This window comes from Chiloscyllium plagiosum, unplaced genomic scaffold (assembly GCF_037043375.1).
Source record: "Chiloscyllium plagiosum isolate Xiang-an unplaced genomic scaffold, Cpla_swu_hap1 HiC_scaffold_37, whole genome shotgun sequence".
Classification (NCBI taxonomy): domain Eukaryota; kingdom Metazoa; phylum Chordata; class Chondrichthyes; order Orectolobiformes; family Hemiscylliidae; genus Chiloscyllium; species Chiloscyllium plagiosum.
This window is the reverse complement of record NW_028270175.1, coordinates 4,019,071-4,032,056: the sequence shown is the minus strand read 5'-3', so window position 1 is coordinate 4,032,056 and position 12,986 is coordinate 4,019,071. Positions and strand designations below refer to the sequence as shown.

The window sequence follows — 12,986 nt, the reverse complement described above, 5'->3', positions numbered from 1 at the left end:
GTAGGTTTGTTCTCCGTTTTGTCACCATGTTAGGTAACATCATCAGTCAGCCTCCAGTGAAACGTTGGTGTTCTGTCCCACTTTCTATTTGTGTGTTTTGGTCTGTTACTATGGGTGATATCATTTCCGGCAAAACAAACATCATATATAAAATACCCTGCCAGGACTGCAACAAACACTACATTGGACAGACTGGCAGGAAACTAGCCACCAGGATACATGAGCACCAACTAGTCACCAAAGGACACGACCAACTATCACTAGTGTTCTTACATACAGACGAAGAAGGACCCCACTTTAACTGGGACAACATATCTATCCAAGGACGGGCTAAACAAAGAAACACACGGGAATTCCGAGAGGCCGGCATTCAAACCAGAACTCCATCAAACACATCAATTTGGACCCCATTTACCAACCTCTGAGAAAGAACTGGAAAGTATATCACCCATCGTAACAGACCAAGACACGCAAATAGAAAGTGGGACAGGACACCAGCACTTCACCAGAGGCTCACTGATGATGTTACCTAGCATGGTGACAGAACGTCTGAGAACAAACCTACCAGCTCAGTGAGCAAACTTACAGCCTGAACCTCAACCTGAGCTACAAATCTTCTAAAAAAAAATCGCATTCTTTCAAACAACTTCATATGCAAATTTAGTGAACCTATTCTTGACATTTTTATTGCTCTTTCCAGGATTCATATGGAGATACGCCTTTACATGATGGAATTGCAAAAGACTACAGAGATGTCATTGAAATCCTGACAGAAGTGACAAACATTGACTTCACTCAGCAAAATAATCGTGGCTTCAACTTGCTTCACCATGCAGCCTTGAAAGGCAATAAACTGTAAGAACTCGCAGAATAACTGATTTATTGCAAACTGATTTTGCTAAAAAACCTGCAATATATAGTGCAGGGAATTTGACAGCACTAATCCTAAAACCTTTCATAGAACATGTGCAATCCAGATAGAATTCATTTTATTCTCAAAATGCAATAGTTGCAAATGTTAATTGAGTTTTAGGCTTTAAGTTTTTGTTGCATAGAAACGTAGAAAATAGGAGTCAGAATAGGCCATTCAGGCCTTCGGGACTGCCCCACCATTGGCTATGATCGTGGTTAATCATCCACCTCAGTCCCCTGCTCCTGCTTTCTTGCCATATCCTTTGATCCCTTTAGCTCTAAGAACTACATCTACCTCCTCCTCAAAAAACCTCTTAATGTATTAGCCTCAACTGCATTCTGTGGCATTTTCTGCCATAGACTCTCCATTCTTAAGTGGGGAAACTTGTCTTCATCTCTGTCCTGATGGAACTATGCCACATCCTTAGATTGCGACTCTTGGTTCTGGTCTCCCCAGACCATCCTTCCGTTGTTTACCTTGTCTGTTCCTGTTAGAATTTTTTTATGTTTATGAGATCCCGGACATTCTTTTAAACTCCAGTGAATATATCCTGACCAATCCAGTCTCTCTTCATACATAGAGCATAGACCATCAGTCCTGCCCTTCGAGGAATCAGTCTGCCATACTTTGTTGCACTCCCTCCATAGCCAGAATATTCTTCCTCCCATAAGGATACTACGGTACTTCAGGTGTAGTCTCACTGAGGGCATGCAGCAAGACATACCTGTACAGTACTCCAATCCTCTCGCTATGAAGGCCAACATGCCATGTGCTCCCTTTACTGGCAGGTACCTCCATGCACCTTTCAGCCACATCATGCCAAAAGGTGCTATTTTAAAATGTTATGTCACTGATCTCGTCATGATTCAATCTTTTAAACTTAGACAATATTGAAAGTTATTTTGTGCAAAAATGTGAAAATTATTTTGAAAATTGTTGTACTGTATTCATATGGCATAAGCTACTGCAGTTTTTTTGATATTCATAATGATATCTGTGGTCCGGACTACAGTTTTTGGATATTCTTATCCTTCATTCTGTTATTAGCTTCAGTTGTCAGTATTAGAATTTGCCTTCAAAGTGTAACTACTCACACCTTCCTATTAGAATTTATTCTGCCTTTTATTGACAATCGGTGGAAACTGCCATTCTCTCTTTCACATGAGGAAAACCTAAGCAAATCGTAAAATGTATATTTTAATCAAAGATTTGTGATTTTTAACAAAAATTATTTCACAGAAGTGGCATTAAGAGTCATAGAGTCATAGTGATGTAGAGCATGGAAACAGACCCTTCGGTTCAACCTGTCCATGTCGACCAGATATCCCAACCCAATCTAGTCCCACCTGCCAGCACCCGGCCCATATCCCTCCAAACCCTTCCTATTCATATACCCATCCAAATGCCTCTTAAATGTTGCAATTGTACCAGCCTCCACCACTTCCTCTGGCAGCTTGTTCCATACATGTACCTTGCTCCTGTGCCCTGGCTAACATGGATTCCGGGATTAGTACCTCTGAAAAGATTAACTAGTCATTACCCTAATTTGTTGTTTGGACCATGTGGTTTTGGGGAAATTACCCATGTTCTATCGTGATTGACACTTTTAAAAAGTAAGTTTCAATTGGAGACCATTTTTAATAAAGCACCTGCCTTCCAATAACTGATCAATGACTCAGTGATTTGGCTGAGAGACAGCAAAGGGTCACCCAAGAAGTTAAATATAAGTGAGTTTAGACTGAGGGTTGGCTCTGGTCTTGAGCAACAGTTTAGTTTTAGAACAATCTGGCTTTGAAGCAAGGACTATCTCTATCCATCAGAATTCAGCTGAAATTTGGGATATTGGATAAACGAGTTTTAAAACTGTCAGTTGAAGGACTCCACTAACAATGAGATGAACTTCTGGGATAGTGAAAGTTGAGGGGAGAAAGGCTTCAATGTTAAAGTAACTACTGACATTTGATTTGAACTAGGAGTCTACAACTATGGAAGTGTTGGCACCACATCCACTCTGTCCACCACAGATGCTCAGTAACAGCATGCTATACATTGTGCAAGATGCAAAAAATTCGACGATTCTCAGACAGCACCTTCCAAACCTACAACCATTTCCACTGAGAAGGACAAAGGCAGCAGATATGTAGGAACGTCATCCCATGCAAGTTCCCCTCAAGCCACTCACCATTCTGACTTGGAAATGCATTGCTGTACCTTCAGTGTCGCTGAATCATTAATCTTGGAATTCCCTCCCTAATGCAATTTGTGTCCACCTACAGCACATGGACTACAGCAGTTCAGGAAAGTAGTTCACTACCTCCTTGAGTGAAATAATACCACAGAGGCTGGTATCCTGTCACTAAGTCACACTTTATTTACACGTTGAGAGTCCATGACACTGGTCCAGCTCCCTCAGAGCTGGTTCTCAGAGTAAACAGAGTGTCTGACTCTCCTATTCTTTTCTTTTTTTTAATGCAAGGACACCAACAAAAATCAGTCTCCTCTTCTCTTAAAAGAGCAGAGTCCTTCACTCTTTGACACTGAAGTAGTTTCCTCCGAGCCAGCTGACACTCCTGTTCTTTTTTTTCTTCGTTCTTCCTCCTTCCTTCTCTCAGAGCTCACTGGATATGGGCAGCAGGTCCAGAGACAGACAATCCCCTTCTCCTCTGACACAGTCAAGAAGAGTCCTTGCACGCACGCACGTCCAGCTCCCTCAGAGCGACCTCTGAGTGAGCAGAACCCTGACACCCCTGTTATTTTTCTTTTTTTTAATTTTTTCCCCAGCACCCATGTGTGTGTGCAGATGTGAGACACAGTGAAAGACACAAGGTGTACGAATCTTTATTCAAATTTCCACCACCAGGAAGCACCTGAGTGGCCAGTGACAAGCAGTGCCCTTCTCATCAAAGGGCAAGAGCCTCCTGTTCTTATGTCAGGCAGGGCACCCTGATTGATTGGACCAAATTAATAGCCCCAATGAGGGAACTCCTATTCTGTGAGGTCCACCTGGCTGACCTCCTTTCAATCACTACTTGGGGCAATTAGGGACAAGCAGTAAATGCTGGCAAGTCAACAACGCCCACGCCCATGAATGAATGAAGAAAAGCCTTGAGGGTTAGATCATTCAGAAGAGTTACTGATGTATAAATCTTTACTAGCTGCTTTTGACATATTAAAGTCTTAAACGTTGATAAAGAGTAAGAGCAATATTACTATTTAAAGAAAATAAAATGTTTTAATTCCAGTTAATATTTTATAAATGGATCTTTTAACTTTAATCAGACTTTTTATAGATCTTGAATCATGATTTACACAACTCATTTTCTGTTTGGGCACTTTGAAGTTGAACCCTTTCACTTTAATACTAGAATACTGCAGTTATTTATTTTTGGGTTTGTATTCCCCTCAGATTAACATTGTTATTAATATCATTGAATGTTTCTCCACAGAGCCACAGAGAAGATACTAGCCAGAGCTCGGCAGCTGGTGGATGTAAAGAAGGAAGATGGTTTTGCAGCCCTCCATCTTGCAGCCCTGAACAACCACAAAGAAGTAGCTGAAGTTTTAATTAAAGAGGTAGAAATATAATTTATTTAAAGAGCATTTAATTGTTTTAGGTAATAAATAGTCCTAATTAGTCAAGAGAACACAAATGGACTTTGATATGCTCAAAATTATTTCTCATACTTGTTTTAAGAATTGGAGAAATATGCAAAACTGTTAATCTTATTGGGACGCATAATGTTAGAAATCAAATGTAATATGTGCTTCTAGTGATGTCACTTGAGTGCTGAGTTCTGATTTTTCTTGAATGTGCATAGTAAGATTCAAAAGTAGAGTTTTGGGAGGTATAATTCAAGTATTTTATTCACCAGATCTCAGTTTACTTGTGTACGTGTGGGGTTATGGGCATGTAATCCTTATTCTCTGATAGTAAATTGCTCTCAGTAGCATACAATTCATTCTGTCATACAATTCATGTAAATTCTTACATAGTCTTTCTCTGAGATGCACTGATCCTTATCTATCTCTGTACAAATTCAGTTCCACTTACTGTATAATAATGCTTCTGTTTTAATTTCCTATGTGTGATATTTTAGACTGATTAGCATGAAATTTCTTTGTCAAATACCTGTCAAATTTTAGGTCTTGGTTTCAAGTCTTCATTTATCTTCTATTATATCTTCTGCCTTTGATCCATATTTTTCACCAATAATCATAATACCATAACACACAGGAGCCAAAGTCAACCATTCAGTCCATTGTGTCTGCTCCACCTTTCATAACCCTCTATTTGTTTACTGATTAAAATGTCATCCCTGTCGGCCTTGAAGTCCTTTAATGACCCAGCCTCAACAGGTTTCTACCAGAGTTCCACAGGTACACTATCCTCTTAAGAATTCTCTCCTCAATTGTGTCTTAATTATGCAGCTAATTACTCTGGAGTTTGCCATCTGGTCCTAAACTTGCCCACAAAGGAAAATAGATTGTGTCAAATCCCCAAGAATATTATTTTTCATATTAAGGTGCCAGTCCTGTCCATCCCTGAGCCACGTTTCTGTAATTGCTTTGATATTTCAGTCTCATGTTCCTAACCATGTCTTGAGTTCATCTGCCTTCCCTGTTACATCTCTTGCATTGAAGTAAATGCAGTTTAATTTATCAGTGCTACCTTGTTCTCTGCTTTGTCCCTGCCTGCCCTGACTGTTTGACTCACTCCAATTCCCGACTGTACCAGTCTCAGATTGATCTCTTTTCTCACTATCTCCCTGGGTTCCCCCCGTCACCCCCAACCGCCAACACCTGACTAGTTTAAATCCTCCTGAGCAGCTTTAGCAAATCTCCCTGCCAGTATATTCGTCCCCTTCCAAATCAGGTGCAATCTGTCCTCCTTGTACAGGTCACTTCTACCCCAGAAGAGATTCTAATAATCCAAAAACGTGAACCCTTCTCCCATGTACCAGCTCCTCAGCCATGCATTCATCTGCTCCATCCTCCTATTCCTACTCTCACTAGCTCGTAGCACCGGGAATAATTCAAATACTAGTACCCCCGGAGACCTTTTCTTAAATTCTGCCTAACTTTCTACATTCTCCCTTCAGAGTTTCAACCTTTCCCTTCCTATGTCATTGGTTCCAATGTGTACAATGACCTCCTGCTAGTCCCTCTCCCCTTTGAGAACATTCTGCACCATCTCGGTGACATCCTTGATCCTGGCACCAGGAAAACAACAAACCATTCTTGTTTTTCACTGCCAGCCGCAGAAATGTCTGTCTGTGTCTCTGACATTAGATCACATTACATTATAGCCTGTCTTGATACCAGAAACCTGGCTGTTCCTGCTCCATTCCCCTGACAGTCCATCACCCCCTACATTTTCCAAAACAGCATACTTGCTTAAAATGGGGATAGCCACACTACCTGCCTACCCCTCCTTCTTTTCCTGGAGTTAGCCCATCTACCTGACTCTGTATCTGCAGCTTTTCTCCCTTCCTATATTTGCTATCCATCACTTCCCGTAGCTCCTTGTAAATTCCTCATTGCCTCCAACTGCCTCCTCTGATGCAATCTGACAGGATTCGCAACCAAAGACAGTTCCTGCAGACATAATCATCAGTAACATGGAAACTCTCCCTAAACTCCCACATCCCAACAGGAAGAGCATATCACTCTACTTAAAGGCCATCTTTGCTCCTTCACAATCTACAGACCCCCAAAATAGCGCTGTCTTTTTGCTCTTTTAAAAAAGACAGTTCTGCAGGTTAACTTAGTACTTCGGTTTATGTTTTTAAAATTTAGTCAAGAGTCAGATCTCAATAAACGCATAATCAACTCCACTCACTACTGTGGATTCCTGAAGAAGGGCTTATGCCCGAAACGTCGATTCTCCTGTTCCCTGGATGCTGCCTGACCTGCTGCGCTTTTCCAGCAACACATTTCCAACTGTGGATTTACAGCAAGGTTACACTTAAAAACTCTTTCTGTGCTGTGACCTCTCCCACACAAGTTCTTCCAAGGTCAGCTGTGAATTTTGTAGTTTAATAATTTTTCCTAGACGCAGTCTGATTTCCAGAGATATATGAATTCAAACAGCAAAAGCAATAACTGTTCAGATTCACTGTGTTCAGTTAGGGTGTCGGTTTTTTAATCTCTCTCCCTCACTGACCATGTCACTGCCTTTTGTCTGTCTTTCTCCTTTTAAAAATGCTGTTGTTTTGATCTTTTTTCCCCAAAATTCCAAAACAATGCTACATCATATAAAACAGTAATTGCTGCTCCTGGAGTTCAGGAAATCACCTCCAAAAAGGAACAGCTCTTCCAGCCACAATTTATCCTGTCCTCCATCTTGGATTACCCAGAATTCTTCATGAACAATTTTCTTAAACACCTACCATTGTTCATTAACTATCTTTTCTGCTAAATGCCTTTCGCAGTCTACTCCAGCCAACTCTGTCCTCATTCTTTTGAACTGACCCTTTTGTAAGTTCAGCACAGTTACTTCCAAACCAAGTTCCACATTCTCAAACTTCATGCTAAATTCTACCATATTATTGTCACAATTTACTAAGGGTTTTTTTATACTGAGATCATTCATGAAACCTGCCTGATTAAATACTACCAGGTCCAAAATAACCTGATCCATATTGGATCCACAACACATTTTCTCAAACTATCCTGAATCCATTCTATAATTGTTCTTAATGGCTGTCTCTGCCATTTTGATTTTCCCAATCTATGTGAAGTCTCCTTTGTTAAATTTATTGTTTTTTATATGATCCCTTTATTATCTCCTGATTTATTCTGTCTCACAGTATACCTACAGTTAAGGGAGCTATTGTATACACCTACCAATGGTGTTTTCCCTTTTTACTTATTCTAACCTCCACCCTTATGGATTCAATGTCATCTCATCCAAGATCATTTCTTGCTATTGTACTGACTAAAGTACTGCATAACCCTTTCCCTCCTGATTATCCTTTTCAAAAAGTCGCATACTCTGAATATTTAGTTTCTAGATTTAATCTTCCTGTAACCAGTGTCTCCACATTACAATTAGATCATACTCATTAACTTCCGTTTGTCATTTTGTTCTGAGCACTACGTTTAAGTAAAGCGCCGTTAACTTTGCTTTGATGTTCTTTCCTTTGACTCTTTTTAATGTTTTGTTTTTTATGTTTGTACACTGTTTCTTCCTGTCCCATGCTGGGTATCCTGCCCTGCAATGCAGCCAGATGATTTTTCTTTATAAGCCTGCACATCTGCTCTCCAGGAACATCTCTCTTTTCCTCCTCTTCCACACCCTCTCCCATTTCCCTTAAAGCCTACTCAACAGTCCGAGTTATTTGATTTGCCAGGACACTGGTGCCAACGTGGTTCGACTGAAGCCTGTCCCACCACAACTGTTCCCGTGAACTCCCTTACTCATGCCAGTGTCCCATAAACAGCAACTCAGTTCTGTCACACCAGTCTTTGTGTCATGCTCAAACTCAACCTCCTTGACTTTACCTACCCTCTGTCAGATTTTTATCTTGGAGGTTCTGCTTATTAACTTTTTTTCCAACTGTAAAAAAAACTTTCAGCATCAGACCCCTGGATATAATGCCAGATGTAGGCCATTCAGCCTATTGAGTCTGATCCACCATTCAGTGAGGTCATGGCTGATTTGATACACCTCAACTTCACTTTTCCCATAACCCATGATTCTGTTATTAATTCAAATCTCTCTAACTCCGTCTTGAATACACTTAGCATCCAACCTGAAAAGCTCTTGGTTATAAAGAATGTCACAGATTGACTATCCTTTGAGAGAGGAAATTCATCCTTATCTCTGTCCTAACTGGATGGCCTGTTTCTCTAAGATTATGCTCTCTGGTGCTAAACTTTCCCACAAGGGAAAACAACCTGTCTACACCAATTTAGCACTTATCAGGTTGTGCCAAAAGTGCATAACCTAACATTTTCCCACATTATAATCCACCGCTTGTCTAATCCCATTAATATCGTTGGTATCAACATGTCCAATGAGAGATGGATCCCTCCCCTCCAAGGAGGTGTTTTTAACCCTAGCACTTGACAGACAAACATTGCTTTTGGGATTTCAGAAAATTGTATCCATGCCCTAATTATACTATCTCCTTCTGCTATTTTGTTCTGATTCGCTTGCCTTCCTTGTGCAATCCCCAGCTCTTAAATTTAAGGTGTGTGACTGATATCCCCTCCAAGATGTGGTGCAATGTTTGCAATTCAGATTCCAGCTCTTCAAACTAGTTCAAGCTGCAAGTATTTGCTATATATATATATTCTGTCTGGATCACCTTGATATACAACACCACCCACATGCTATAGCAGCAAAGCATCACCCAACCTGCCCTCACTATTATATTTTATTCAGTTTATAGTTATTTACTCTTATATTCGCACTCGTTGCACTTTATTATAGTTAATTTTTTTTTGCACCAATACCAATCTTACTCTGGTTACTTTTTTCTTTTTTGTTAAAAGTATCAGGGGATCTAAACATAAAGACCTTACTTTTACTTTAAAGGTTAGGCTTTTACACCAATCAGCTGCTTTCTCTGCAATCATAACACTTTGTGGTTTGTGACATCATTCTGACTCTGGTCTCACTGCAGATAGTCCTCTCAATCTGTGCGTTTTGTTCTCTCCTGCTCTCCTGCCATTCACAGTATCGAATTATGAGCCTTAGATTAAATCTTACTCACTTGCCAGACTCTCACCAATTGATTAGCTGCCTCTCCACATAGTTGAGCAATTCCTGGTAAGTTTAGGTAAAAGCAACAAAACACTTCTTTCCCTTCCTGCACCCTATTGTAAATTTAGTCTCAAGTGCTAAATCACATTAAGTTGTCTAATCTGCTCCTAACACAAAAAGGCCTATCTGAGGCACTTAATAAAGATCCAGTTTCGGCTGTTCTTAACTGAGCTGCTCTATCACTCCAACCCATGAAAGAACCCTGCTTAAAGCTGGCAACTGCAGAATTTAATACTGAGCTTTCAGATTAATGTAATAGACTTGCTTATTCGACAATGCATGCAGCCAGTCAATCAGTAGGTCTCATTGTTAGAAAAGCCCAAAGAACTATGAAAGCTGGAAAATAGAAACAAAAACAGAAGGAGCTGGGAAAACTCAAGTCTGAAAGCATCTGTGGAGAGAAAGCAGAATTAATTTGCCAGGTGTGGTGACCCTTTAGAACAATTGTTTCTGTTTTGGATCTTATTGTTGGTTTCCCAATAACTTAGTTGGCTTCACAAAATCTTCAGTTGTCACTCACCACCACCTGCTCCCTTGAACAGACCTCGGACTGTCTTCAGCTGCTTTATGGTGCAGTCGGAAAGTGTGAAGCTGGAAAAGCACAGCAGGTCAGGCAGTATCCGAGGAGCAGGAGAATCGATGTTTTGAGCATAAGCCTTTCACCAGGAATGCTTTATGTTGTAGCCGGAGTATTGGGTGAGCAGGCATCACTTCAGGTTGCTGACCTAGAGTGAGAATTCAGCCCCAAAGATAATTGCAGTAATGGTTGCAACTTTTAATTAAGTCTTCTGGAATCAGTTGCAGCACAAACAGAGCCCATTTGGCCCATCATATCAGTTCCTGTGCTCTGAGAGAGTTATGCAGTTAGTCACTTACCTCGTCTTTCATCATCGTCCACATAATGTTAGGTAATTATTCAGCTCCATTCTGAAAGACAAATTGAATCTTTGTTGTAACCAAATGCTACCATATTTTGTAGGAGAAAACAGAAAAGACCCTTGTGCTGAATGAGTTAAAAATATTTTCAGTCAAGACTGTTTTATTTAGGATTAAAGTACATTCTTCTCAGTTCATAACAACATCAAATGAATCACCAGACACAGCCAGAATCATTCGTTTGATTTTGTCATATTTTCCATTCATCTGTGGACACGCTTCTATCCAAATGTGTGTCTTAACTGCTGTTCATTTAACAAACAGGATGTTGCCTAACAATACCAGCAGTATGTTAGATAAATAGGACACTTTACATCTATGTTTTCTAAACACTTTTTCGTTGTGATCCCATTTTGGTGTTTGTCAATTACTGCAACCAGACCTGTTGGAGATGGGGAGGGGTTGTGGAGGGAGTGGGGGAAGAGAGAGAAAAAAAAGGAGATTTTTTTTTGGGAACCTGTTTTATTCAGTGATTTTGAAAGTGAGAACAGTTTTAGTTCTGTCTATTAATAATCACAATTCTTGTTAATTGGAGGCTGTTGTGATGTCTGTTGCAGCGTTTTGTTTCAGCAATGCACTATTATCATAATTATTCATTGTATCTGTGTTACATCTGGCAATAAAGATGCCCCTCTTTGTGCATTGTGGATGCTTTGATCATCTGCTCAAGTATGGTAATTTCACTACTTACTGCAAATCCAGATTTGTGCATCCTGATAAGAATGCACAGAGCTCCACTGAGGAACCCAGGCTTCCTGGCATCTGTTTGTGGGTCATTAGCTTAGAGGGTTTCCACTGGGAGATCTATTGATATGGTAATGATGCAAGGAACAAAAAAGCACAACTGATACAAAAGCTGAAGTGAACTTCAATGTCTGCAAGAAAACCTTCAAGTGATCACTCGCTTGCCGCAAACTGGATGCTGGTTTGCCTCTTGGCCGGTTAAGGCTTGTGTCTTACGTTGTCTGCACTGTAGGATTTAGGGCCCAAAACAGGTGGAAATCAATTCCAAAACATTCCATTCCATTTATCACAGCCTTAAATATTATCTGTAGCAATTTATAGGAAACTGTTAAAATTAAAACACAAAATTCTAGAAATACTCAAAGGATCAAGCGAAATATATGGAGAGAGAAACAAATCTAATGTTTTGGGTTGACCATCCACATAGTGCACTTGAATTGTAAAAAGCCAATGCTTTAAATGTACGGAATATTTCATAATGTGTTATTAGTTTTGTCTATGTCAACATATGCTCTTAGTGCTGAACTCCATGCTTCAAAACTATACATTGGCAGATATTTCAAATAATTGCAATCTGCTGATTTTTGTCAAGTATATTATTTTCTGGAAATACTATAAATGTCTGAAAGGCTAGAGGAATAATTGTGATCTAATACCTGTGATCCTTTTGTGACTTGTTTATCTTTGTATCACAGTAATTGTATATCTTTGTAAAACACCACACTGGGGAGGTGCTTTACAAGTCCAACTCAATCTATCGGAGTTGAAACTGTCAATTTACCATATACGTTTCTGAATATAATGCAGAAGATATATATTAGGGTGAGCAGTTTGAATAACATACAGGATACAGAAGGATCAAAACCAGCATTTCAATGTATGTGACAATCCAGTTGGGCTCCAAACATTTACCCGTCCAGTTCATCTCTCGGTACAGACTAATGTTGTTCTTTAAAGGGATCAGTGAATGCTTGCTGTTTTAAAATATTTTGCCAGTGACTTATCATTTTTCTTTTAAATCTAATCTGTTCTGTAATACATACAGATCTTCAATAATACTCCAGACATGTAGAAAGCCAATACTTTTAATCTTATTTTAAAAGCACATTTCATAATCAGATGGGGTCTTTGCTAAATCCAGTTGTAAAAAGCTCTTATTAGTGCCATATGTACTCTGTACACCAAAGTGAAATGTTGTGCAGAAGAGCCTTCATTTCTGAGTTATTACGTATTGATGATTTGATCCGAGAGCAACATTGCTTTCAGCTGGCTTCTGTTGTTTTTGTCAAGTTTATTTTTCATATTGAATGTTTTTGCTGCTGCTACCCACCAGTATATGTCCTTATAAATACTTTCAACTCATCAGTAATTTTGTTCTATCTCTATGCAATTACCTTCAGTCATAATCAAACTCAACTCACGTTTCCTAGTGACTCAGCTCACATGTTCCAATTTCAGTCACTTTCAGTGCACGCAATCTCCAGGCCTCGGTGGAGATGATGGTTTTCTGTCACCGGAGGCAGTGTATTGTGCCAGGTTTTGTGGGAGTTTTGTTTCGTATCTTGTAGAGCTGGTTTCAAAAAAGACACTAGTGTTTCTTCAATAGTCTTCTTATTGAATCTG

The 12,986-nt window shown here is 39.7% G+C and overlaps 1 protein-coding gene across 8 annotated transcripts in view; it reads left to right on the top strand.

The window, feature by feature from the left end:
- Window positions 1-12,986, top strand: part of mib2 (MIB E3 ubiquitin protein ligase 2) — a 213,711-nt gene that overhangs the window by 182,192 nt on the left and 18,533 nt on the right. For all 8 annotated transcript variants that reach the window (XM_087980239.1, XM_043676268.2, XM_043676266.2 and 5 more), the window contains 2 exons: window positions 701-855; window positions 4,360-4,486. In XM_087980239.1, the coding sequence (XP_087836365.1) occupies window positions 701-855; window positions 4,360-4,486 (282 nt within the window). The remainder of the gene's footprint in view (window positions 1-700; window positions 856-4,359; window positions 4,487-12,986) is intronic.